General features: G+C 36.9%; 1 protein-coding gene across 1 annotated transcript; it reads right to left on the bottom strand.

Moving 5' to 3' along the window:
• Nucleotides 1-641: 641 nt before the first annotated feature.
• Nucleotides 642-26,677, bottom strand: LOC139951747 (short transient receptor potential channel 7-like). Its single transcript, XM_071950813.1, has 15 exons — nucleotides 26,593-26,677; nucleotides 19,378-19,561; nucleotides 17,146-17,264; nucleotides 15,733-15,846; nucleotides 13,738-14,019; nucleotides 12,592-12,705; nucleotides 11,650-11,837; nucleotides 10,959-11,101; nucleotides 10,178-10,314; nucleotides 7,427-8,049; nucleotides 6,830-7,025; nucleotides 6,189-6,416; nucleotides 5,249-5,302; nucleotides 4,172-4,293; nucleotides 642-3,460 (listed from the first exon to the last, which is right to left on the bottom strand). Exons 2-15 carry the CDS (start codon nucleotides 19,556-19,558, stop codon nucleotides 2,314-2,316), a joined length of 3,648 nt encoding a protein of 1,215 aa, XP_071806914.1. The 5' UTR covers nucleotides 19,559-19,561; nucleotides 26,593-26,677; the 3' UTR covers nucleotides 642-2,313.
• Nucleotides 26,678-26,789: the final 112 nt, after the last annotated feature.

Raw genomic sequence — 26,789 nt, 5'->3', positions numbered from 1 at the left:
AAAGTGTATAATGGCTTTAAGGAATACCATGCATTTGCTGAAAGTGGTTAAATTCACAGTCAATGTCATCATTATACACTATCAACAAGGCTACGGTGGCATGTTAATGATGCCACTTCATAACAGCATGTAGTCACTGTCAACTGAATGGTGAAACACGCAACGATTTCATCTTTATTTTGCATTTTTGTCGTATGTATGTGCCGTGGACCGACGTAACGGTCGTATATGGAAGTAGTACGTGTGTAATTGTTGATTGCTGAATTGTTGATCTTTGGCGTCGTTCCCAAAACATTCGTTTGTCCATAAAAGTCGATGATATGACACGGTGTGCAATATTGATGTCTACATGGTGGACGTCCCCTTTAGTGGAGGGGGGGGGGGGGGGGTTCAGATTGTTCATAGGCATAGTCTCTAACAATATCAACACTAGAGGGCGCTATTACTCCGACCCAGTTGCAAAAAAGTCGTTTTTTTGTTTAAATAATGAGTTAAAAAAAGGGTGCATCAGATATGTTCTTTCGTGTATGTAATGAGTGCATTCTTTATACGTATAACATTTCCGACGAACACTCTTAGGGCTTCTTTTTAATTTATTTTAATTACAAGGTTCATTGACCGAGTTAAAACATAATTTTCGTTTAATGAATACAACAAATGATAACAGACACTTTTCTGACTTAATTTAATTCATTGCGTCACTGCGCGATAAAATAAACATGTTTGTTTAAATCCCCATACAATTTTAATAGAAACTGTTTCCTACTAAATTGTTTTATTGGATTAAAATAAGTTTCCATTGTTATGAAAAAATATAATCAATTTACTTGAAACAACAGTACATTAGTCTCTGAAACAAGACCTAAACCCAGAACAAGAAACTTGCCCAAACATTAAGCCTGTGATTGTTTTCACAGAACTCGGGATAGCACCGAGTATACAGTGCACTCGGTGTATATGTAAAACCCACAATAATATTCTTAATCCACGATGCAAATTGATTGTTATAAAGAGTCCATCCCATTGTCTATTCTTGCTACCCCAACGGAAAACCAGCCATGGGCCGAAGCCAAAACATCAAATGCCTGCAAAACAACTTTTTTCCCTTCATGATCATAAAAGTTATGATATTAATACTAACATTTCATAATTATAGATAGATTTAAATGAACTGCTTTCTCCCAGTCAATTGTTACAGTTAAAATAATTATTAAAGGCAGTGGACACTATTGGTAATTACTTAAAATAAGTATTGGCATAAAACCTTACTTGGTAACGAGTAATGGGGAGAGGTTGGTGGTATAAAACAATGTGAAAAACGAATCCCTCTAAAGTGCCATAGTTTTTCAAGAAAGAAGTAATTTTCCACAAATTTGATTTCGAGACCTCAGATTTAGAACTTGAGGTCTAGAAATCAGCCATCTAAATACACACAGTTTCGTGTGACAAGGGTTGTTTTTCGTTCATTGTTATCTCGCAACTTTGATGACCGATTGAGCTCAAATTTTCACAGGTTTGTAATTGTGTGCATATGTTCAGATACACCATGAAGGCTAGTCTTTGACTTTAAATACTCCTTGTAGTGAAACCAATGATGCCTTCAGAGTGAGCCTATAACTACTCAATTCGTTCGCAATCCCGAGTAAACTTGTAAACATGTTAGTCGTGTCAACCATACCGAGTACACTTGTAAACATGTTAGTCGTGTCAACCATACCGAGTAAACTTGTAAACATGTTAGTCGTGTCAACCATACCGAGTACACTTGTAAACATGTTAGTCGTGTCAACCATACCGAGTACACTTGTAAACATGTTAGTCGTGTCAACCATACCGAGTACACTTGTAAACATGTTAGTCGTGTCAACCATACCGAGTACACTTGTAAACATGTTAGTCGTGTCAACCATAAACACAGGATGTAACCCTGTACTCTTCCACGACAAGTGTTCTGGGTTATTTTACACGCACTATAAAAATCCTCGCGAGATACGGCTTTCCCATCCGAAGTTCAAAGTAACTTTAGTCAAGCATCTAACCCAGCAAGAACACTAGTGGCACGACTGGGACACGAACCCACTCTTTGCTCGCTTCTTCAACCTTTCCATACCCGGTTAGAATCCCACCGGGAGCACTTTGTGTGTTGGTTTTTCAGTCCCTACTTGACTGAGTGGGTTTCCCTTGGAATAAATCTCTGCGATTTTCCTCCTACATATAAAACTGAAACTTCTTCACCAGCTTCTCAGTTCGTTTGGCTTTGATAATAATTACCAAGATCTAGAAATAACATAAAAAACATATTTGGATACAACTTCATATCTGCCATGGTTTTCTCGTATTAAACGAAATATTGGGCATGGAAGTTCTCCTCGCGGTATCTTTAACGTTCAATTTGATCTTTTTAGCGTCTAAGTTGTTTTTAAGTTTCACGACGATGTTATGCACCCCTCCATCGGACTGTCCAGAGTTCCTCCTCTCTGAAGGCGAAGGTGGAACCGTGTCATCGTTCGTTAGCGTAACCTCTTCCGTAGATGAGGTTTCAAACGGGGTGAGAGGTAGAGCAGGAGACTCTGGTGGTCCAATTGCCTCGGAAGAGGGCGCCCTGCAGATTATTGTAGGAGTTTGAGGTTGCATATTATCGCAAGGCACATCAAGAGACTCTGTGGATGATGCGTTGACGATGGGTGGGGGTACTGTTTGCAAAGAGCTGTCGGCGGGTGTAGACTCGAAGTTGATGGTTTCGACCGGGCAGGGTGGTTCTGTTGAAAGTAGCGGGATCTGCTGGGTGGGTATTTCTATGCAGGGTGTCTCCGTTGAAGGTTCTGGAATTGGTTTAGGTATAACAGGGGGTGGGATTGGTTTAGGTATAACAGGGGGTGGGATTGGTTGAGGTATAACAGGGGGTGGGATTGGTTTAGGTATAACAGGGGGTGGGATTGGTTTAGGTATAACAGGGGGTGGGATTGGTTGAGGTATAACAGGGGGTGGGATTGCCACAGGAGCCGGTGGTGTGTACAGACGTTTCGCTGATGCTGCCTGTAGTTGTTGTGAAAGAGCGCCTACTCTCGCCGATGCTGCTTGCGCCTCTTTTGAAAGTGCACCTACTTTGGCTGAGGCAGCCCGTGCCTCTTTTGAAAGTACCCCTACTTTCGCCGACTCCGCCTTCAGCTGTTGTGAAAGTTCGCATACTTTCGCCGACGCTGCCTGTCCCTGTTCTGAAAGTACGCATACTTTGTCCGATAGGGTTTGAATTTTCTCTTCCGCTTCGGTTTCGATTTCACACAGAGATGACTTAAGGACGTCCGAAGTGTCCAAGTTTTGGTCGAGAACTGACCCTATGTCACCGGTCCTTGCAAGAATTGCTGTCACTGGGTCTGACTGTTTAACAATGTGAAGGCAATCGGTATTCGTTGTTCCGAACTGTTCGTGAACGTGAAGCCACTTCTGGAATGTTTCATACCTGACGACAAAAAGATGGACACAAATTAAAAAGGACAACTTACTTAGAACTCTTGGATTGGCTGATGCTTGTACAAATTGATGGGAACGATTGTACTGACGAGCGGCACAATTTACTCAATCACAACATTTACATATACACCCACAAACAACTTTAAGGCTATGGAGGAAATGCAGTTAGTGTTGTAAGAAATATTCTTTTCTGAAAAAACTTTCTTGTGGGGTCCAGGTTGAACAAAATACTTCCCTTGTGGGGTTCATTTTCTATGTGTAAAACTCTCCACAAAGGAACCCCGTATTGCTCACAGCTCTGTGTTGAATACACTCTGTGGATATTGCTTTGTTCTCTCCACATCACATAACAAAAAATGTAAAATTAATTCCCTTTTTGGCATCCCTGTTGAGACATCTTTTGTTCTTTCCATTGTCCCTGTACTGTAGATCTTCCCATAGACTTTCTACACAAAATTCCTTGAGGAGCACCCAGGTCTTTATAATTTCCTAACGGAGTCCTTTAATTTTCCCTTTTTGTAGTGAAATGAAATCACGGGTCAACGCATAGTGTGTATACGTCCACACAGTGTTGTTTCAAGTCACCGTTCCAATGTAATTGTCTTTTTTCTCGGATCCATTCTTTTTGTAACGTTAAAACACATCATGGCGGTCCTAATGTAACATTGTAACTTTTGTTTTAAACTTAACCAATTTTTACCGTAATGAAATAAGGTCGTTCCTCAGGTTTCTGATGTCCTCTTTAGTGACCTCTATGGTAGTGCTAGATTCGTCACCAGTCTTCTCGGAGACGTAGCGGTCCCGGAGACGCCCGATGACTCGCTAAATAAATAAAGATGGAAGCCAGACAAGTTTCACGATTTGCTACGGGGCAATTTGTCTTAATGCAATATTGTTTAAAAAAATATTATAAACGAAGACAATGATTGTAACATAATAAACATGTGAAAACTTCATTTACCGAGACAATGGTTGTAACATAATAAACATTTGAAAACTTCGTTTCATGAGGTGATCGTGTTTTGTAGATATCGCCGAAACTCCGGAACGATGTCCACGAGGAAAAAACAACCCCTAAATGAATACACAATCTGAGAAGCATTACCGTCTGAGAAGCATTACCGCGGTAACGCGTTACATATTTAATTTGTTTGGCAATAAAAAGTGATGGCCGTAGTTCTTCCAATTAAAATGTTTCTCAAAATGCATTATGCTATCCAAATCTGCTGTTCTTCTTTTGACATTAACTTCCAGTGTCATTACCAAACGTTGTAATATCAATTTATAATTACTCTATTAAAGGAACACGTTGCCTTGGATCGGACGAGTTGGTCTATAAAAAGCGTTTGTAACCCTTTTATTATAAAATGCATATGGTTGGAAAGATATTTTAAAAGTAGAATACAATGATCCACACGAGTTTGCCTCGAAATTGCGTGGTTTTCCTTTTACTGTGCGAATTAACACGGTCGGCCATTTATGGGAGTCACAAATTTGACTCCCATAAATGGCCGACCGTGTTAGTCGACGAGGTAAAAGGAAAACCATGCAATTTCGAGGCATGTTTGTGTGGATCATTGTATTCTACTTTTACAACATCTTTCTACCCATATGCATTTTATTTTAAACGGCTTTTCAAGGACCAACTCGACCGATCCAAGGCAACGTGTTCCTTTAAATCAAAATAAGAGCCAGTAAAATAACCGATAGCCATCATGTTTTACAAATTATGTTGCAAACAGAAAGAATATCAGCAAACGAGTGATAGGTTTCTTACATTGTAGCTCTTTTGTTCATCCAGCTGCCTGTAAACTTGATTTCTTCCATCAATCTAAAACAAACGAAACATCTTTTAGTTTTCATGGAGGTCTCAGTTTCTAAGCACTAAAGCCGGTCTGTCTGTCTGATTTGCTCTCGCATTATCTTATGTAAGGATCAAACAAAATATTAATATTGAAAGCCGTTATACACTTTTGGAACAGAAAAAAAGTTCACATATTTACAAATAACTTACAGGGTTTACAGAAGGTAATGGTGAAAGACTTCTCTTGAAATATAATTCCATGAAATGCTTTACTTTTTGAGAAAACATTAAAACAGTTATCAATTCTCGCTATCGAGAATTACGGATTTATTTTAAACACATGTCATGACACGGCGAAACGTGCGGAAACAAGGGTGGGTTTTCCCGACTACGATGACTGATTGAGCCTAAATTTTCACAGGTGTGTTATTTTATATAATGTTGTGATACACGAAGTGTGGGCCTTTGGACATTACTGCTTACCAAAAGCGTCCGATGGCTTTAACCCCTGTGCGAATTTAACATTGAATCGTGGAGGTACCCGCGGCTACTGAACAATCATAAAGGTTTAATAAATAGATGGAAATTTATAATTAGAAATGCCTCTAGCTACCTGCAATTTCGGTGGTCTAGTTGGTTAGTTTTTTTTATCGTGTAGCCTAACGTGGTTTAATGTATTTTGTATTTTGGTTCATTACAAAAACATGTTTTTAGTCTCGCAAACCAAAGTGGGTTTCACTGTATAATATAATGTGTAAATATAATGTGTGATAACAAAACAGACGTTTGACTACTGACTAATGCTAGACATCTGCTCTAGATTGTCAAGGGTCGTTGGTTCGACCCCTCCCTTCCCGAGTAATTATGGAAACTGTCCTGAATTACACAAAAGCCCCCTTCAAACAAAACCTACCAGCATTGACAATCCTCTGATCCTCAACCACTTTTCATCAAATGTTGGTTTTAAATCTTCGACTTCGATCGTGGTCCATTTCGGGTGATGAGCGAACATGCGGAACACACGGCGTAATATTCTTGGTGTGGGTAGGAGGTTGAAGGGAGGTGGCACCCGTACGTCGTTATTAATGTAACGCATCCACATAGCTGTCCGTGAAAATTTCCACTGGATGTCACTGTTCTCCTTTTAAGGAGGAAATCATGGATAATTTGGTTTTGTGGCAACAACTTTTTCCTTTTTTCCCTTCATTTTTTAAATGGATTTTCGAAAGAAACACACAATTCCACGCAACAACAGTGGTAAATTTAAGAAAGATTTGAAAGCTGGAAATATTGCATATAGCGCATTGCAGGTGGTGAAAGAACATGCAAAATTATGGTATCTTTTTGTCTGGCAGAAATGTTTTAAGCAACATTTTCCGATGGAAGTGAAAGTGCAAACTGACAAACTACATAACCTTGTATCCTCGACCAATCATAACACAGCTTTAGAATACAAATTAGAGCATTGTACCCGATGAAACAATTTAGGTCTGTAAGACCATGTGCATGGCTTTATCCTTACGGACTACGACGGATGATCAGTCTACTTCTTACCTCAATTTCATTGTACAAGTTACTCCACACGGCGATGAGGGCGTTTAGAAGGACGACGACAATCAATACGTAGAAAGTTGCGTACAACACGGAACCAGCCGTTTCTTTAACGACATAATCACCAGGGAGGTGGAGATCCTCTACTGGCATTAACCCAAACAAGGACCAGTAGAGGCTGAGCACAGACTGGAAAACACTGGAAACATAATTTAACATTAGAGCAAATTAGTGATCACAACTTGTCACCGTGTATGTTGTAAATAGTTAGATTGCATGCCTTGTAGTAGTCACAAGGTTGTCGATTCGAATCCTACCAAGTAGATCGTGTTTAATAAGAAACCAACATATTTATCTCACAATACCGCTGGTTTTACAGGACTAACGATTTGGTACTGACTGCAAATTTCATGATTTGTGCCATTCATTACCATAGGCGTTTAACTGATGTTTGTTTGAGACAGATTGGTTGTTTCATAACCACAACTTTGGTGTAAAAACAATGCACAAGTGCACGCACTGCGCACAACTCTCAGCCAATGAAAAGCCTTTCACGTGTGCACGTTTCATCAAAGATGGCGGCCAATGACTGTTTCTTACCTCGTGAAGGTACCGACTCTGTGAATTCCCAGCTGTGCCTGCTGCACTTCAGTAATTTTCTGATTGGAGTAAGTTAGCGTCAATCCCATTGCAAACGATCCTAGAATCAATCCCAACACAATGAAGAAATGTGACGATCCTTTGATCATTCTGCCAAGAGAAATCTGGAGCGGACCAAATACGTTGCTGATCACCACATAGGAGAGCATGCGCAGTACGGAGAATGCGATTGCTAGGGACAGGAAAGCACGACCCATGATCTGAGGATGGTTCCAAGTTAGGTTCAGATAGTCATTGGTTTCGTCTCCTACAGGCACCGTACCCCGAGGTATCGTTGGTTTACGCCGGACTTTGACACGTTTCGCTGAGTAGTTCATAACTCTCCAGACAACCTCTTTAATCTGCACCTTTGTGGTCTGATTAATGCTTGGGTTCGTCGTCTCCAACTCACTAACAACATAGTCTCCAATTTCAGAGAATTTTCCATCTGTGAAATTTGTTTTTAATAACGTACGCGAACTGTTGTTGGTATCTGTGGACCTTTTTGCTATATTGTGAGCATTTAATGGCACGTCCGTCGTAGTTGTTAACGTTGTTGATGACGTTATCGACAGTGGCGCCTCCTGTAAATTAAGGAATCGAATGCAAAATAAGAATGTGCTTAGTTTTTTCAAATACCCCAAACAAGATAATGTATTTACTTTGGTTTACATTAACACCAATGTGTGTGAGCACTGTATACTCATATCCCAAGTTATTTAAAACAAATCACATGGCTTGCATATTACTCGGGTGGGATTCGAACACACGACATTGTTGTATGGGTAAAAAAAACCCATAATATTCTTAATCCCTGGTGCAAATTTAACATAAATTTAAGTCTACATGACTAAAGACTGGTCACATGTTTTTATCCACAAATACAGCACTTACAGGCCCAATGGTATTAGTTGATAAACGCTTAGTATCTGCGTTATGATTGGTCGGCTCCGAAGTGACGCAGTTTTATTGTCAGCTTTTAAACGCCAAGATCTCACGTGCACTTTCGATTGTCTGCTGCTGCGTGATTGTCAAGTGTAATGTGTATAAATGATGTTAAATTTGGACCGGGAATAAAACATCTAAATACTTTTTTACCCATACACCGATGTCAGTTAGCACTGCATACTCAGTACTTCCCCAAATCATGTGAAAAAGAAATATCACAGGCATATTATTACTCGGGCGGGATTCCAACCCACGACCCTTGCAATTCTTGAGCAGTGTATTACAAACTAGACTACCGAGATTGCCCGGTAGCTAGAGGCAGTTCGATCCCTATGTTTTTGCAGCGGGTACCGCAACGATATAATAGATGTTAAATTTGCATCGGGGATAAAGAATATTAATTTTAGTTTTTACCCATTACAAGTGTAATGTGTTTTCACGTCGTGCTAATGGATGTGAGGTCAAAATGTACATTTTGAAGGACCTTCCCAGGTGCTTCAAGGCTGGTTTCTGGCGTTATTCACGAGCCTCGAATAGTGAAGTCAACCATTCGGGTTCTGTAAGGGCAAGGACTACCCTAAACGTCTGACGTCACACTTTGAAGGCTCGTGAAAAACGCCAGACCAGCCTGACCAGATGTTACCAGAATGTAACTCTGACCTTGCGTGCATTTCAGTCAGTGTTCTCATTCGATTAACTGTACAACACATACATATCAACCAAAAGAACATGACATGTGGTACATTACATTATAAACACGGATGGTTTATACAGACGATCATTGCAGCTGACACTACATCACATCGGATAAGCACGAATACTTATTTCACAGTTCACTCCAAAAACTGGGATGTTAAGTTGATTATTCCTTGTGTCTATTATTGTGACGACACCAACATTTTGTTATTTATCCCCATTCCCATACCGTTGGTGAAATTAACACCGTGTCGGTGTCACGTATAGATACAAAGAGAATCAATTTAACATATCGGTTTTTGCAGTGTACGCTTATCCAATGAAATCATTATATCAAATGAAATCATTGGACATGTAAAGTACAGTACATGTCTTTATCCTTGCAGATAAAGATAGGGAACCAGTCTATCTGATTAGGTCAGAACCACGTGAGATTTTTTTAAACGCTTGGTGGATGGAACCAGGATCAGAATTAAAGGAACACGTTGCATTGGATCGATCGAGTTGGTCTTTGAAAACCGTTTGAAACCGTTTGTTTAAAATGCATATGATTAGAAAGATGTTTTTAAAGGTAAAATATAATGATCCACACAAACATGCCTCGAAATTGCACGGTTTTTCTTTTACCTCGTCGACTTACACGGTCGGCCATTTATGGGAGGCAAATTTTTGACTCTCCCATAAAAGGCCGACCATGTTAGTTACCGACGTAAAAGGAAAACCGTGCAATTTTAAGTGATACTTGTGTGGATCATTATATTCTACTCTTAAAATATCTTTCTAACCATATGCATTTCGAAACAAACGGTTTCAAACGCTTTTTATAGACCTACTCGTCCGATCCAAGGCAACTTGTTCATTTATTTGTTGCTTTGCATGGTGTAGAGAAATACGAATAAACTATAAATAAATAGTAAACTTGCGGGTACAACCATTTGTAAATCTCTTTTGAGTGAGTGTTGGCTCTGAAAAGAGGCGGTTTGGTCTCGACGTTTCGAATAGATTTACACATGGTTGTACCCGCAAGTCTACTATTTATTTATAGTTTCTTCTAAGAGCATATCTTACAAAGGTGGCGCAAATCTCGAACACTATCCCTATGACGAACAATACAATAATGCCGATGTTCCGGAGGCGTCTCCAATTGGTGACGACCTTCCTGACCCCTTCGGCTGCAAAACATTCAATTTCTTGCCAAATCATTCCTATAAATATAAATTCAAAATAATCATTGAAGACATGTTAACGTTGAAAATTGACAAAAGTGAAGGAAGACGAAATTGATGATTGATGAAGTTTACTCGCAACTGATCCAAATAGAAAATAGCACAAACTTTTTTTTATATATTATTTTTATTATTATTTTTGTACTTGTATACACCCATTGCATTGGTCGCCGTCTTCGATGAAACGAAAAATGGAAACTTGTACACATGTTCATGCGGTGCTTGACTCTTAGCGAATGATAGCTCTTCATTGAACTCATTAAGGATGAGCTATTTACATCATTATGCACGGGGTCTACTGCAAGGCCCGGTCCCACTGCAGTGATAACGAAAACGATAACGATCACGACGCAAGGAGAACGCATTATGTATTTTTTTATTCGAGATGGAATTGCTCCACGCAGAATACGCACACGTTCATTCAACCAATGGCATGCGTTCTCGTTGCGTCGTTATAGTTATCGTTCTCGTTATCACTGCATTGGGACCGGGCCTTAAGACATAAGAAACTTGATTACTTGATAACTGTAACGTCAGGAAGAAGTACATAATGGACATTATTCCAAGATATTCCTCACAGCAGTACTTTAATTAAACGCACTGAAACCATTATTTATAATTACCAATTATCCACAGAAGAACGACAAAGTTTTGTCGTCGAGTAAAACTAATAGTGTGTGCTAACTGCCTGTCGCTCATGGCCTCCCAGGTCAATAGGGTCACAAAGGTCAGGTCAGAGGCTAAATGCATGATGAATACAACAAGGCTGAAAGAGAAACACATACGTTTGTAGAAACCTTGATTATACATTCAAGTTGTGGATTTGAGAACAAAATAATCCGCACATAATGTTAAGACTTTAAATACTATGTGAACGTACAATGTCCGTACAGTGTTTGTATGTGCAATGAACAAAGGATTGCCCACACACTGTGTGTAATACAGAGCTGTGCGTTTTACAAAACATGTTTGTGTTCACTTTAGGGACAATAGTTATGGAGTCCATCAGGACAAACAAACAAACAAGAAAAGCACAAAATGTTGACAAAGTCTACGTGAATCTGATAACAAAGTCTAGGTGAAACTGGTAACTGCATGTAGGGACAAGGGGAAGAACTAAATAATGCTCATCATGGATGCATTTATGAGAATGGGTTAAACACGAGTGCTTCAATTGATAACTGTTCATTAACCTTCAGCAATGTTGAAAATTTCTTGTGAGCCATGTTTGTCGATGATGACACTCCAGGCGCAAAATTGTAAAAACTTTGTAAAAATGTTCAGAATAGCAGGGCAAAATGTTGTAATTCTTACGGAATTCTGACGAAGGTTTTGAATTTGTCTCTGGTGGAGTAAACATGTAGAACTGCAAGTAACGGGTACAAAAATAAAAGCATGCCGAGGAACATAGTACGGTAGAGGGCGCCCTTGTCTCGCAAATAGAGTAAACGTTTGTAGAATTTGGTGATGATGAGTTGCTGACAGTTCGGGTGGGCGACAAACTGTAAAGATAAAGAAATAATGTCACGATGATCTTTGACCTCGTCAAACATTAAATTGACATAGTTTTTTTAAAGTTATTGTACAAAATTGATTTTAACATTAAGAACATTTTAGTTTGTTTTCACTTTTTTGTTTTAGTGTTGTGCTTCATTCGGGCCTCGAACTGTAATTGTATAAATACATATATATATTTAATATTTAATAATTGCCTTCGTTTAGAAAAAAAACACCTTTGGGGTTTTAAGTAATGGTGGCTTATGTATAATACATTTTATCCATTCTTTCACTAGCCGCTTTTTGTCTCACTAGAACTTAAAATTGTTGTGTATATTATGGTATCAATTAAAACAGAAAATAAGGCATTCGGGGAAAAACAAAATGGCGCGGCGAGATCGTACACCACTGGGAACGAGGTTGCACCTGCGCGTGAGCGCCTAGTTCGAACAACATGCTGTCGAATGGTCCGAGTGGTATCTTTCCTTCCACCTTCCATCACGCCAGGATGATGCGTAAGTTTGGGTTTTCAATACTTACCTGACTTCAGTGGGTTTCCCTGGATTAGTTCACTTGGGTTTTCCTCCCACATCTAAAACTGAAACTTCCTTCCTTGTCTTCTCACTTTTTGGTTATTTGCTACAGTTATTAAGTTCGCTTTCTGTGAGTCCTTGGCTTTCCAAAAAAATAAATAAAGTGAATTGACAGCCAATCGTGGCTGTACGCATGAATTTGAATAATTATATTCACAAGTTTTACCTCGAACAGTTTAAGATTGAGGGCGCGAGATATCTTTGGTAGCGGTGACTTTGTGACATCGTCTCCATCATTGTTCCGATCTTTCTCATCGTGGTGGGAAAGCACAGTCATAATCTTTTATAAAATGAGGAGAGAACAAAACATTAATATCATACTTATTTTGTCAGGAACAATAAATTTGCCACTCGATTAACATGCTTAAACAAACTTCCTAAACACTACTGACTTGTAATCAACAAAGCTATTAAGTATTGTGAAACCATTGCCAACTACATAGGATATGTTTATGAGAGATATCTTAAAGACTCTGGACACTGTTGGTAATTGTCAAAGACTAGCCTTACAGCTGGTGTATCTCAACACATGCATAAAATAACAAACCTGGGAAAATTTGAGCTCAAATTGGTCAACAGAGTTACGAGATAATAATGAAAGAAAAAACACTCTTGTCACACGAACTTGTGTGCCTTCAGATGCTTGATTTCGAGACCTAAAATTCTAAATCTGAGGTCTCGAAATCAAATTCGTGGAAAATTATTTCTTTCTCGAAAACTACGCCACTTCAGAGAAAGCCGTTTCTCACAATGTTTTATACTATCAACCCCATTACTTGTCACCAAGTAAGGTTTTATGCCAATAAATATTTTGAGTAATTACCAATAGTGTCCACTGCCTTTAACACCACCATGCCCCAGACTATGGGGCTGTCAACCCAAGTCAACTGTCACAGGGGCACGTTACCACCTACTCGTGTGGCTGAAACAGGGTTACTCATTCACAGTCCATATGGATGTTAGTATTGCTATCATCCACTAGGAGCCTGCCAAAACGTTTACAAAGCAATACATGCTTAAGTGCCTTGCTCAAGGGCACAAAGGCATCTGCTCTACAAAAACGACAGAGGTTTAGATTAGACAACTCCCGAGTAAAATGCCTTTGGATTGCTTTCTTGCCAAATTACACGTGAAGTTCTCATCAAACATCGGTTTGAAATCAACCACAAATTGTATGATTTAGCCTTGATATACATTTTAAAGGTACGGCAATAATTTGATAACGAAAGCGAACAGAAGTTAGTTATGGTGTAATGGACATCTGAGTGCCTCTGTCTAGACATAACGATGGCATTGACAATTTCAAGAATACCTCTTCTGAGCTCCTAGCATGCGAGATGAACTCCGTTGCAAACAGTTTCACGTTCGTCTCCATTTCCCTGTAAGACATTCGATACTCAATCTCGTTTTCACTGAGTCGCCTGATCTCATTACACAGTGTGAAAGCCCGATCAACAGGGTCACGACTCTCCATGGCCACGTACGAGTTGCTTGCTAGACCCTTGAATAGGGCTAACGTGCCGACCGAGCGCTGGAAACTGTCCGAAGAAGTTGTTCGAGATGTTGGAATACGGGCACCGGCGTCTAAAAGGACCTGAGTAATAATTATTATCAAAAATAAATCGTTGGAAAAATGATTTTTAGTTTCGTGGGAATTAGGTTGGCTCAGTGGTTTCTTTCCCTGCCTTTCACCTCTGTGGACCCTGGTTCGAATCCCACTTCAGACTACGTGGATTAGATTTTTAGTCTCTATCTGATTGCATGGGGTTTACACATTGGGGTTTTCCTCCTATATCTTATAATATAAAAACATAGGAATTTGTTCTCGTTTTCTATTCGTCATGTTATAGGTGTTAATTGTATGTATTTTTGTAGTAATTCCGTATGCTCGTTTTTACAATACATGACCTTTACATAAAACAGCCGTTGTGCTGATACTGTATTCTTAAGAAAAGAAAAATAAAGGAAACAAAAAAAAGTGCCGTTGGATGTGAAAAGTTTTGCCGTTGGATGTGAAAAAAAGGTAAACAAAAATAAAAAATAAAAAATGAAGTATACAAATATAAATAATAGTTAACCATTGCCTAACAGACACATTGCATAGACGTGACTAGTATGTCAGTATGTAAACAAGCAAGACACTTAACCATTGCTTCGTCCTTCGGATAGGACGTAAAGCCGTTGGTCCCATGTGTTGTGTAACGCATGTAAAATGACCCACTGCACTTATCGAAATTATTATTATTATTAAGTAACGAACCGTGCCGACATAAGAATAATTTAACCCCTCAAAGTAAGCAATCCATTAGAAGAAAAAACATGTGTTTGTTGTTATATATTTATATGTAATTTTAAAAATAAGACCCACAACAAAAACTGTAATTCTAACACTTTGTAAGTTTGAATCTTGCAATATTTATACAATCCAATATCATCATTTTCATAAATGATTTGGGTCCCAGTTTGTTAGACCCAAAGCAGCGTCATTCCAGGTCAGTAATTAATTTCATTTTACTTATTAATTTATTATTTATAGTTTAAAAAGTCAATTAAAACCTAACGTGGTGCACTCACTCACTTATTGAGTGTCGGTTTTAATTATGTAGGCTTACGTCGCCAATTTAATTTTTTTTTTTAATTAAGAAAAATCGAAGTTCCACAACTACACATATGCTTATAGTAGCACGTAAATTGTCTCGTTACCTTTGTTTTTTTTCCTTTCACTAAATAACAAATCCATCAATGAACAGGGGCAAATTTCATAGAGCTGCTTAAGCACCAAATTTGCTTAAGCACGAAAATAGATCGCTTATTTTACACATGTTACTGGTCAAAACTTCATGCCATATACATTGCTTATGACTAGTATTTAGCTGTTGTTTACTTAGCATAACAATTGAGTGGTATCTTGGCCTGTAATCTGATTTTACTAAGCAATGAATTTTTTGCTTAAATTGGACCCTGCTCTCATGGGTTTGTCAGGAACTAAGCAAAAATGTTCAGAATACTTATTGTACTGGGTGCATAGTGTTTGTACATGCATGTATATGTCTTTCCTGAAGACGAGCAGAGTATACTGTTCGAAACGTCGAGACCAAACCGGCTCCTTTCAGAGCCAACACTCACCCTAAGAGATTTACACATGGTTGTACCCGCAAGTTCACCATTTATTTATAGTTTACTTCTTATTATGTTTGGTTAATTGGCAATGAATCTCCGTAGGTAATGGTTGCAAAGTCAAATGTAGGCCTACATTTGAATCACCCAGACCATTCCTTACCTGATTATGAACAAAAAGTTTGCTCACCTTTACTATATTAAAATTATTCTTCTGTGCAGCCAGAATGATAGGTGTAACCTCATGGTTAAAATCGTCGTTGGAACAGTGACAGTCAATGATACGTCGTTGTTCAGCTTCATCCTGTAATGTGATAGAGTTAGAGGATAGAGCCCTTTATTTCAAAATCAGGGCTAGAAGTTCGTTCCTTAGCACTGAGTCTTATAAGAAAACCACAATCAAGCGTTTTCAGTATTTGATCTTTTAGAGACCGTAGCGGCTGTAAGCGAGTTTTACCCTCTACCCCCCTCCCCCCCAAAAAACACACAAAAAAAACAACAAGAAAAAAAAAAAAAAAAAAAAAAAACCAACAATGACAATCAATTAAATCAATCAATAAAATAAACAAAACAAATACACAAACGAAAAATAATAAATAAATGACAAGTAAAGAAATACAAATTAAGTTATGTACCATCGTTTCGTGCAGCGTGCAAAAATAAGGAAGGAAGACACGTGACGCGTATTCTGCCAATCAATTAACACATATCTTTAGTGTATCAAAAGCCTCCTCAAGTCATCTCTGTTCCCCAACCCATCCTAGTTCATTTGTTTTTCTGTTTGCCTTAGTCTCATGTAAAGCGCCCTATTCTCCGTTGAGCGCTATTTAATGATTCGTATTAAAGACAGTGGACACTATTGGTGATTGTCAAAGACCAGTCTTCTTACTTGGTGTATCTAAACATATGCATAAAATAATAAACCTGTGAAAATTTGAGCTCAATCGGTCATCGAAGTTGCGAGATAATAATGAAAGAAAAAATAACCCTTGTCACACGAAGTTGTGTGCGTTTAGATGGTTGATTTCGAGACCTCAAGTTCTGAATCTGAGGTCTCAAAATCAAATTCGAGGAAATTTACTTCTTTCTCGAAAACTATGGCACTTCACAGGGAGCCGTTTCTCACAATGTTTTATCTCATGAACCTCTCCCCATTACTCGTCATCAATAATTATTTTGAGTAATAACCAATAGTGTCCACTGCCTTTAAATTTATTTTCAAATACACTGTTTTGGTAATTACTCAAAACAAATGATATTAACAAAAAACTGACTTGGTAACTAGAATTGGAGAGCTGTTGATAGTATAAAACATTGTGAGAAAACGGTTCCCTCTGAAGTAAAGAGAGGTAATTTCTCACTAAAAATAATAAAAACCCTTCTAGATAGAAGTCATGTATTCCTATCTGAAAGGACACAGATTCGTCCAACAAGGGTGTTTTTTCGTTCATTATTTTCTCTCGACTCCGACCAAGTTTTCACAGGCTTGTTATTCTATTTTGATGAGATACTGGTCTTTCACAATTACCAATAGTGTACCTTCCTTTTAAAAGACACCAAATTGAAACACAAATTAGCTACTAAATATCAGCATGCATAGTACCTTTAAGTGTAGCGCAAATTCACAGAGTAGTTTGACTGCCTCTAAGAAGTTATGCTCTACTGCTCGCAAAAGGTCGTCCGTTACCTTGACACCGTGTTCGAGAAGGGGGTACAATACCACTGAAAACATAAACATTTTAAGCACAATTTTAAGAATATTGCAGAATTAAACAATTTAAACAAAACTAGTCTCAGATCACAATTACATGAAACTTACACGGTCTAATGATGATGATAGTAGAAAACACCGCTCGAAATATTTGTATGTGAAATGTCATATTTGATGATAAATGTGTAATACAAATGATTGACTCATTGGAGTTTATCGCTCATTGAGCGTTTTATTTTGTTTAAAGTGATGTCATGTACAAATTTGTGATTGGTTTGTCCCTATTTTCTTGTGATCTAGATGGCCGATCGATCTCAAACTTCTAAGTTTTTCAGTATGTATTTTTGTTTATGTTGGATTATGGTCTTCCCCTGAAGACGAGCAGAGTATCGAGTACAAGCGTCGAGACCACACCGGCATTTTTTTTAGATAGATACTATACATGGACGACCCGCAAACTTACTGTCAAGTATTAACAGTTTTTCGTAAGGTGGATTACATAATCTTGCACTGCCAGCAACTGTTGTCAACAGTAACGCTTCCGTCATGTTAGCTTGATACCACTCAATGGATTGTGTATATGACGTGACACTTGTGTCCTTAAGCAATACACCATTGCTTCGCTCTTCGGATGGGACGTTAAGCGATTGGTCCCATGTGTTATGTAACGCATGTAAAAGAACCCAGTGCACTTGTCGAAAAGAGAAGGGGTTCGCCCCGGTGTTCCTGGTCCGATTGGCAGCAAATTGCGCCACATCACCTTGTAAAACATTACATGGTGCTATCAGAATTAGGTCTCATAATTCAAAACGTAGTCCCACATCTGGCAGGAAATACTGTTTGTAACAGCGCCAGGAGCGTCACTGAGTGACGGACATGTGCGCTATATAAGAAGCCACAATTATTATTATTATTATTATTATTATTATTATTATTATTATTATTATTATTATTATTATTATTATTATTATTATTATTATTATTATTATTATTATTATTATTATTATTATTATTATTATTATTATTATTATTATTATTATTATTATTATTATTATTATTATTATTATTATTATTATTATTATTATTATTATTATTATTATTATTATTATTATTATTATTATTATTATTATTATTATTATTATTATTATTATTATTATTATTATTATTATTATTATTATTATTATTATTATTATTATTATTATTATTATTATTATTATTATTATTATTATTATTATTATTATTATTATTATTATTATTATTATTATTATTATTATTATTATTATTATTATTATTATTATTATTATTATTATTATTATTATTATTATTATTATTATTATTATTATTATTATTATTATTATTATTATTATTATTATTATTATTATTATTATTATTATTATTATTTTGACTGTGTACCTAGTTCTTTCCAAAGTTCTGTGAACAAAACAAAGTCACAGGCATACTATACTCGGGTCGGATCCAAACCCACGATCCCTGCATCCTAGACCCTTTTGCAATTTTAGAGCAGATGTTTACCCAACATATTTATAGACCGAGCTCATGAAAACCATTTCATAAATTCAATACTAATTTCGAGTATTGTTAAAAAATAAAAAATAATAACTTTGAAAATGTTACGAATTGACGAATGCTGAACTCAAATGAAACGGCTATGACAATAATGGTCTCGAAATAGCTGACAATCCACATGCCTTATGTGGAAACCATGGAAATAATACAGGCAGAACAAAAACAAATGGCCACAGTTTGTAACAATATCACCCAACTAATCAAACATAGGCAGAATTTGTTGGAACGCATATTAAGTTGATATCTGTGTTTTTCTTTTTAAAGACGGCAGACAATTTCGAACTTCGTCCCAACATCTGTTGACACTCATTTAAATTTTAAATAAAATAATTAATAATTTCCTCCGTGAGAAAAAAACAAAACAAAAAAACACACAACAACATTAGGGCCTTTGTTGGTGAAAAGAAAACATATAAAAAAAAATATAAAAAAACATTATGTTGACACAATTGAATGTTTTGCTATCGACCGTCTATACCAACCAGCTGGGTTCTAATCAATGAAAAGGTCTATAGTATGAATTCGAGTTGAACTCACCAAGATGTCCGTTCTGTATGGCGTGGTTTAACGCAGACAGTCCGCTAGCATCAGTGTAATTGACATCGAGGCCTAACGCTTTGCTGTTCTGGAGAAGCCATTCTATATCCTTGACTTCACCTGCCTGGGCTGCTTGCAGATATATTCCTCTGGCCTCTGCTTGCGTTTTACATTTGTCCATGATCTGTTATTAGTTTTGTAAAAAATATACTTTGTGTTTTAAATCTGCAAGTTTAATACAAAATCTATAAGAACAAGCTTTACCTGGCAAGTAGATAAACACACGGTGTATCAATCTATAATATAGAGTAATAGTTTGATGACATTGGACATTCGCATCGTTTTTGTAAAATGAATGTCTACCCTTGTACATCGGTATTTAAAAATTATTGAACATCCACATTGGTTTTTACAGTGAATGTCCACCATTTGTATATCGATATTGGACATCGGACATTCAGGTTTGTTTGGACGGTGACTTGTACATGTATGTTGAGTGTTGGACATTCACATAGGGTATACAGTGAATGTCCATCTTGTATATCGATATTGGACATCGGAAATTCAGGTTTGTTTGTACGGTGACTTGTACATTGATGCTGAATATTGGATATTCACATAGGGTGTACAGTGAATGTCCATCTTGTATATCGATATTGGATGTCGGACATTCACGTTGGTATGTACGTTGACTTGTACATTGATGTTGAATATTGGACATTCACATAGGGTATACAGTGAATGTCCATCTTGTATATCGATATTGGATATCGGACATTCACGTTGGTATGTACGATGACTTGTACATTGATGTTGAATATTGGACATTCGCATAGGGTATACAGTGAATGTCCACCTTGTAAATCGATGTTAAAGTCGTGTAGGTTTCAAATGCGAAAGTGTACCTTAGACCCCTATTCGAGTATCTATTATTTTTGAAAGCCAAAAGAGAAAATTCAAGGATTTGGCTCTTTTTGTTACACCAAGACATAACGTCCACAGATGTGCATTACATTTTACTCAGTTTAAGGATTATGATAGTAGAAAGCTTCCCTTTAAAATGATGCTTGCTGAGATGCTGTAGTTTTTGAGAAGTAGTCCTAAAACAAGTCACAAAAATAATTTTCGTCTCACTGTTAGTGAGACGAAAATTATTGTGCATGTAAAAACGTATTAACCAGTTTTTGGTATGTTATGGTAAAATACCATAACCGTATAATACGTTTTTACATGCTAAAACTGAGACAAACATCATTTTTGTGACATTGTTTTACTCAAATCTCAAAGTCTACAGCACCTAAACAAACTATATTTTAAGGGGAGCTTTCTATAGTTATAATCCTCAAATCTGTGGACGTGTACAAAGCACACAGACCCTTTTGTGATGTCAAACATGACACTTATATAATTAATAATTAATCGCAAAGGAATTATCCGAACCAGGTGTTTGAACTCGTTGACGAGACGGTCTGTACATTAATAATTTGCCCATAAATTAACATGCAAAACACATTTCTGTTTTATAAAGTCAAACTATAAAGCTTTTTCCCAACGAGATGAAAAAAAAAGGTTAATTATGATAATACTAAAAAAAAGCCTACAACGTTTACAACGTAAGGGTCACAAAGGTCAATACGAAGGCATAATGATAATACTCTAAAAAGTAAAGAAAACAAACAATTGAACACTTAACGATAGCAAGATAATACAACAAATAATTAAAGTACAAATTCCCCTGAATAGGGCTAAGCAAACAAACAAATATACTGGTACAACTTCCCATGAAAAACACTCTGAAAGGTAATGAAAACACATAACTCATTCCCAAAGAACAATACTTAACCTTTCAGACTATCATTAAAATGAAACAAACAATTCTGGTATAATTTCTCACGAACAACAGTCCCCTTGAAAGTAACAAGAAAACACACGAATCTCGTACAAATTCCCAGGAGCAGTCCTGTAAAAGGTAAATTACAGTCACATATAGCTAAGTTCATTTTCACACGAGCAGTCCTTTAAAGGATTTGGGTACTTTTTCAAAATGTCCACAGATCTTCATTAAACGTACAGGGTTTGAGGATGATGATAGTGGAAAGCTTCTCTTCAAATATTACTAACTAAGGTTGTGTAGTTTTTAAGAAATTAGTAAAACAAGTCACAAAATAAATTTGGTCTCATGAGACCAAAATTTTTTTAGCATGTAAAATCCCCCTTACCAGTTATGATATTATACCAAAACCATGGCATAACTGGTTAATACGTTTTTACATGCTAAAACTGAGACGAAAATTATTATTAATAGATTTTCTCGGTCAAATTCGGCAAATGAGCAGTCAGTGTCATTTTCTCGCGTTCGGATTAAAGCTGTTTTACCTTTCCAGTTGTTACTGCGTTTCAAATTCAGAATTCGGTCATTCAATTTCGTTTTGAGTCGAGCCAAATTCCTTTAGCACTCTGTTCAATTTAGCGTATCAACATTCTTTTTTCGCGACACACACGCATCAAGAAGCGTGTGCGAATTTGAATGCTGCTTTGATGAATAGCTAAATTGAATGATTATTTTGTTAAATCGAATGACGCAACATTACATTTGACTAATCATAAAACGAAATCGAATGACCCTTTTCAGTAGCATTCGATTTCGCGCGAAATAGAATATTCTGGTGGATAAAATGGCTGCTCATTTGCCGAAATTGACCGAGAAAACCTATATTACTAATTTTTCAAAAACTACAGCACCTCAGTATGTAAAATTTCAAGGGAAGCTTTCTACTAACATAATCTTCAAACCGTGTAAGTTTAATGCAAATCTGTGGATGTGTTTTTTGTTAGGAAAAAGTACATCATTATACCCTTTAAAGGGACATTCTAGTACTTTTCCTCACGAACAATACTCTTAAAGTAAGAAACAAAGCCAATAAATAGCACAACTTCCCTAAAAGTAAAAGCTTGTGTAGTAAGCACTTTAGTCTCATTTTCAGGTTGAATTCTAAGGGTATGAACACCTATTTTTTTCTGGACCCACTCTCTGGAGTCACTCTCTTGAATCCCATTACCACTTATATCGTACTTTTTCCATAGTGTTGATTCTTTTAAAGGAACACGTTGCCTTGGATCGGACGAGTTGGTCTATAAAAAGCGTTTGTAACCGTTTGTTATAAAATGCACATGATTGGAAAGATGTTTTAAAGGTAGAATACAATGATCCACACAAACTTGCCTGGAAATTGCGTGGTTTTCCTTTTACTGTGCGAACTAACACGGTCTGCCTTTTTTATGGGAGTCAAAAATTTGACTCCCATAAAAAAAAAAATGGCCGACCGTGCTTGTCGACGAGGTAAAACGAAAACCGTGCAACATGTTTGTGTGGATCATTGGATTCTACTTTTACAACATCTTTCTAACCATATCGATTTTTTAACCAACGGTTACAAACGTTTTTTATAGACCAACTCGACCGATCCGAGGCAACGTGTTCCGATCCTTTAAGATGAGTTTGAAACCTAGCTTATTATGGCTTATCTGTAATTGTTTCTTTGTCTGATTTCCCCTTTTCTTTGCTGTGTGAGGATCCACTCCCGTGCGCCTGAAGCACACTAATTTAATGGATTTTGGCGCCTTACAAATACTCTACGTTAATATTATACAAGGCTATTAAAGCAAAATGATTATTCACATTTCATACAATGGTTCATGAACTATGCTGTTCATAGAGCGTAACGCGGTACCATTATAACGCCACGCCTTCCTCACATAAAACGCTGGATACAACGGTTTTAGATGAGCTGTCAAGACTCCACTCAATTGTTATGCTAAGTAAACAGCAGCTAAATACAGTCACAAGCAATGAATATGGCATGAAATTTTGGTCAGTAACATGTGTAAAATAAGCGAGCTATTTTCGTGCTTTAGAATTTTTTTTGCTTTAGCAGCTCTATGAAATTGGCCCCTATGAAATCGAGCAACCGTGTCATTAAGTTTTATTAATTTGACAGTTTAGTGCTTTGACTGGGCTTTTGCTTAGCGCGTTCATAATCATAGACTTTAAGAAAAATTATGATTGTTTTAAATACACGATTCAAAGAACAGGTTCTTGAAGTAACCGGACACTATTGATAATTACTTAAATCTTTTATTTAGCATTCAAACTTAGTTGGCAGTGAGCATGGGAGAGAGCTGTTGCAGGTATAAAGCATAATGAGAAACGGCTCCCTTTGTTTAAGGTACTTAATATTAATATTTTTTGTTTAAATGCAGTAGTTTCTTACTCAAATGACAAAATTATTCAGGTCTGAAGCCTTTATTTGAAAGTACAGGTTTGTTATTTGTGCATTATGTTGGGATACGTGTAAATACTGGTCTTTAACAATCAAACGTGTCCAGTGACATAAGGCTAAAATTACAAAATTATTTTCTTAATAGCAGAAATGAGCAGTAAACCAGTCACAAATGGCACATTAATTTGACAATATGTTGGCTGGTAACCTTATTGCGTTAAGCATCACTTCGTATACTGTGCTTACGCATCTCTTTGATATTGTGCCCATCAAACTATAGATTTGCCCTACATGCCGTCAAAAGAGTACAGTGTTATAGCTGGCCGGGAAATGCCTTTACACACACAAGGTCGCAATTTTTGTAAACAAAGGTGCTTCGTCTATAAGCCTTATATAGCCTTGACACCTGCTTTTTATCACCAAATAATCATTATGTTTGATGCCTCTATGTACGTTATTTGAAAAGGGAATATGGGAGAATTGGTAAAATGGTGTTACTTTGCCTGCCATGCTATGCCTCTATATTATTCATAATACGTTATTTAAAAAGGAGTTTGTGAGAATTGGTAAAATGGTTCAAGTTTGCCTGTCATAATTTTCCTCTACATTAGTAATAATACTAATAATTATAGATTTATAAAGCGCACATATCTGCCTAAAATGACACCCAAGAAAAAAAACCACTAGAAACAGAAATTAGCGAAATAATGACAAGTATGGAAATGACAGTTAATCGCTGGATTCCTTCATGAGGTATGTTTTCAGATGGTTGTGGAACAATTCTTTAGTTTTGCTAGTTTTGACGTATGTGGGAAGTGCATTTCACAAAAGTGGGGCTGCTGCTGTAGACATTATGTCTATACGTTATTTAAAAAGGGAGAAAATTGGTAAAATGAAAAAATTGAATAAGCAACCAGATGGACCGATGGTGTAAATGCAAAAAAATAGTTAATGGCCTGACGTTTCGACCCTAGCATGTCATTTTCGAAGGCTAACTAATAAAATGGTGCAACTTTGCACGTCATGTATTTTTTTCCCCCGCATTCGTAACGACTGCGTTTTTAGTGATTTTATTATATCAAAAGAAATTCACAACACATCTTGAGTTGATTATTTTAGCACTGGACAGGTCTGGTTATTGGCGAAGACCAGTAATTTCACTTGCTGTAATCCAACATAGTTATATGATATTTATAAAGGGACTATTTTATAAAAGTATAAGTAAACCGGTGCAGCTTTGTCTGTTGGATACATTTTGTTTATCTTTTAGTAAGGAAGACTTATGATTATTATACTAACATAAGTTCACAACGTACTTTGAGTTGTTTACTTAAAGGAACCGAACACGATTGTTTATTTTCAAAGACCATTGTCCTCACTTGGTGTATCCAAACATTATTATGCCTAACAGACCTGTGAAAATTTTGAATTCGTCATCGAAAAAAAAACCCTTGTTGCACAAATTTGTGTGCTTTCAGATGCCTAAAAATGGCTTTGGGACTGAAGTTTGTTAACAATATTGAGTGAGAAATTATTACCTCTTTCTCAAAGAGAGATCCCTTTATTTCAATGTTTTCTACTGTCAACAGCTCTCTGTTGCTCGTAACAAATCAATTCTTTATGCTGCTATATATTTTGTGTAACTACCAAACAGGTCCAGGTCCTTTAAGCCAAGGATACAAATATCCGTGTTCGAAAAATTACACCACGTTTTGCCAATGATGCCAATACCCAGGATTTTTAATAATTCATAGCAGATTAACTGTCAGGGCAGAATTTGCCAATACCATGGGTTTTAATAATTCACTTGTTAAATATGAGGGGATGTTGGTTGCATGAATTTCATTTAAATTATAAAATTCTGGTTGTGAAGTCAAGAACTGTCAGAAAAGCGAAATGTCTACACAAGAGCCAAAATGGAGAGAAGACAATGAATGGGGGTTTCAGTTGTAAACATGGGAGGAAAACTCATAATAATTATTAAATGGAAAACCTACGTAGTTATAAACTGAAAACCCCGTCCGGTGATCGAACCGAGGTCCTAGATGTATTAGGTGATGGAATAATACAACTATACAACATTAAAGGAACACGTTGCTTGGATCGGTCGAGTTGGTCGTTGAAAAGCATTTGTAACCGTTTATAATAAAATGCATCTGAATATAAAGATGTTGTAAAAGTTATGATCCACACAAGTATCAATCGAAACTACGTGGTTTTCCTTTTACATCGTCGGCCATTTAGCACGGTCGGCCATTAATTTTATGGTGCCATATTTATGGGAGTCAAATTTTGACTCCCATAAATGGCGGACCGTGGAATTTCGAGGCAATTGTGTGTGGATCATTGTATTCTTTTACAATATCTTTCTAACCATGTGCATTTTATAACAAACGGTTACAAACGCTTTTCAAAGACCAACTCGACCGATCCAAGGCAACGTGTGCCTTTAAAGTTATCCTACACCACTGCGCAATGTATCTTGATTTATTACCCAGCTTTTATAACACCCACATTAGGTTTGCAAACACTGCTTCTTCAATCGCTTTTAACGCTGATATAAGTCTTAACTGTTGATCTGTTGCAAAACGTACATTACTTTCTAATGCAAAAGAGTGAAAAGGCACTCTTTCAAGAGCCACATGAGAGACAACTCTGTTTCGAGTGGTCTTCCACTCTTTAAGATTGAAGTTTGCATCTTTTTTGAGTGATTTTTCACTCGGTCCTGGAGTGAAACCTCTCTAAAAGAGTGAAATAACCAACACTCTTTTTAAAAGAGCCATAATTTATGAGGGACAACTCGAAATGTTAAGAGTGGTGTTTTTCACTCTTTTACATTTAGAGAGTACGTCGAGCCAAGATTAATAATACCATGTTACTTTATTGATTCGATTTGAATATTATAAAACGACATGAATAGTTATAGTTATCTTACCTTACAACTGATGAGTTGTCTCTAGGCTTCAAAATGATGCGAGCATCAACAGTCATAAGTTTCCACACATTACCAATTCAATTGTGCGTATGCTAATTCACTGTAACAGACAAAGTACACACAATCAGTAGTCGCAATAGTCCTTTGGATATAGTCTGTATAGTAATGCTGAACGAGCCTAGCCATTGTAAGAGTGT

This window comes from Asterias amurensis, chromosome 19, assembly GCF_032118995.1.
Source record: "Asterias amurensis chromosome 19, ASM3211899v1".
NCBI classification, from domain to species: domain Eukaryota; kingdom Metazoa; phylum Echinodermata; class Asteroidea; order Forcipulatida; family Asteriidae; genus Asterias; species Asterias amurensis.
This window is presented reverse-complemented; position numbering and strand designations above follow the sequence as displayed.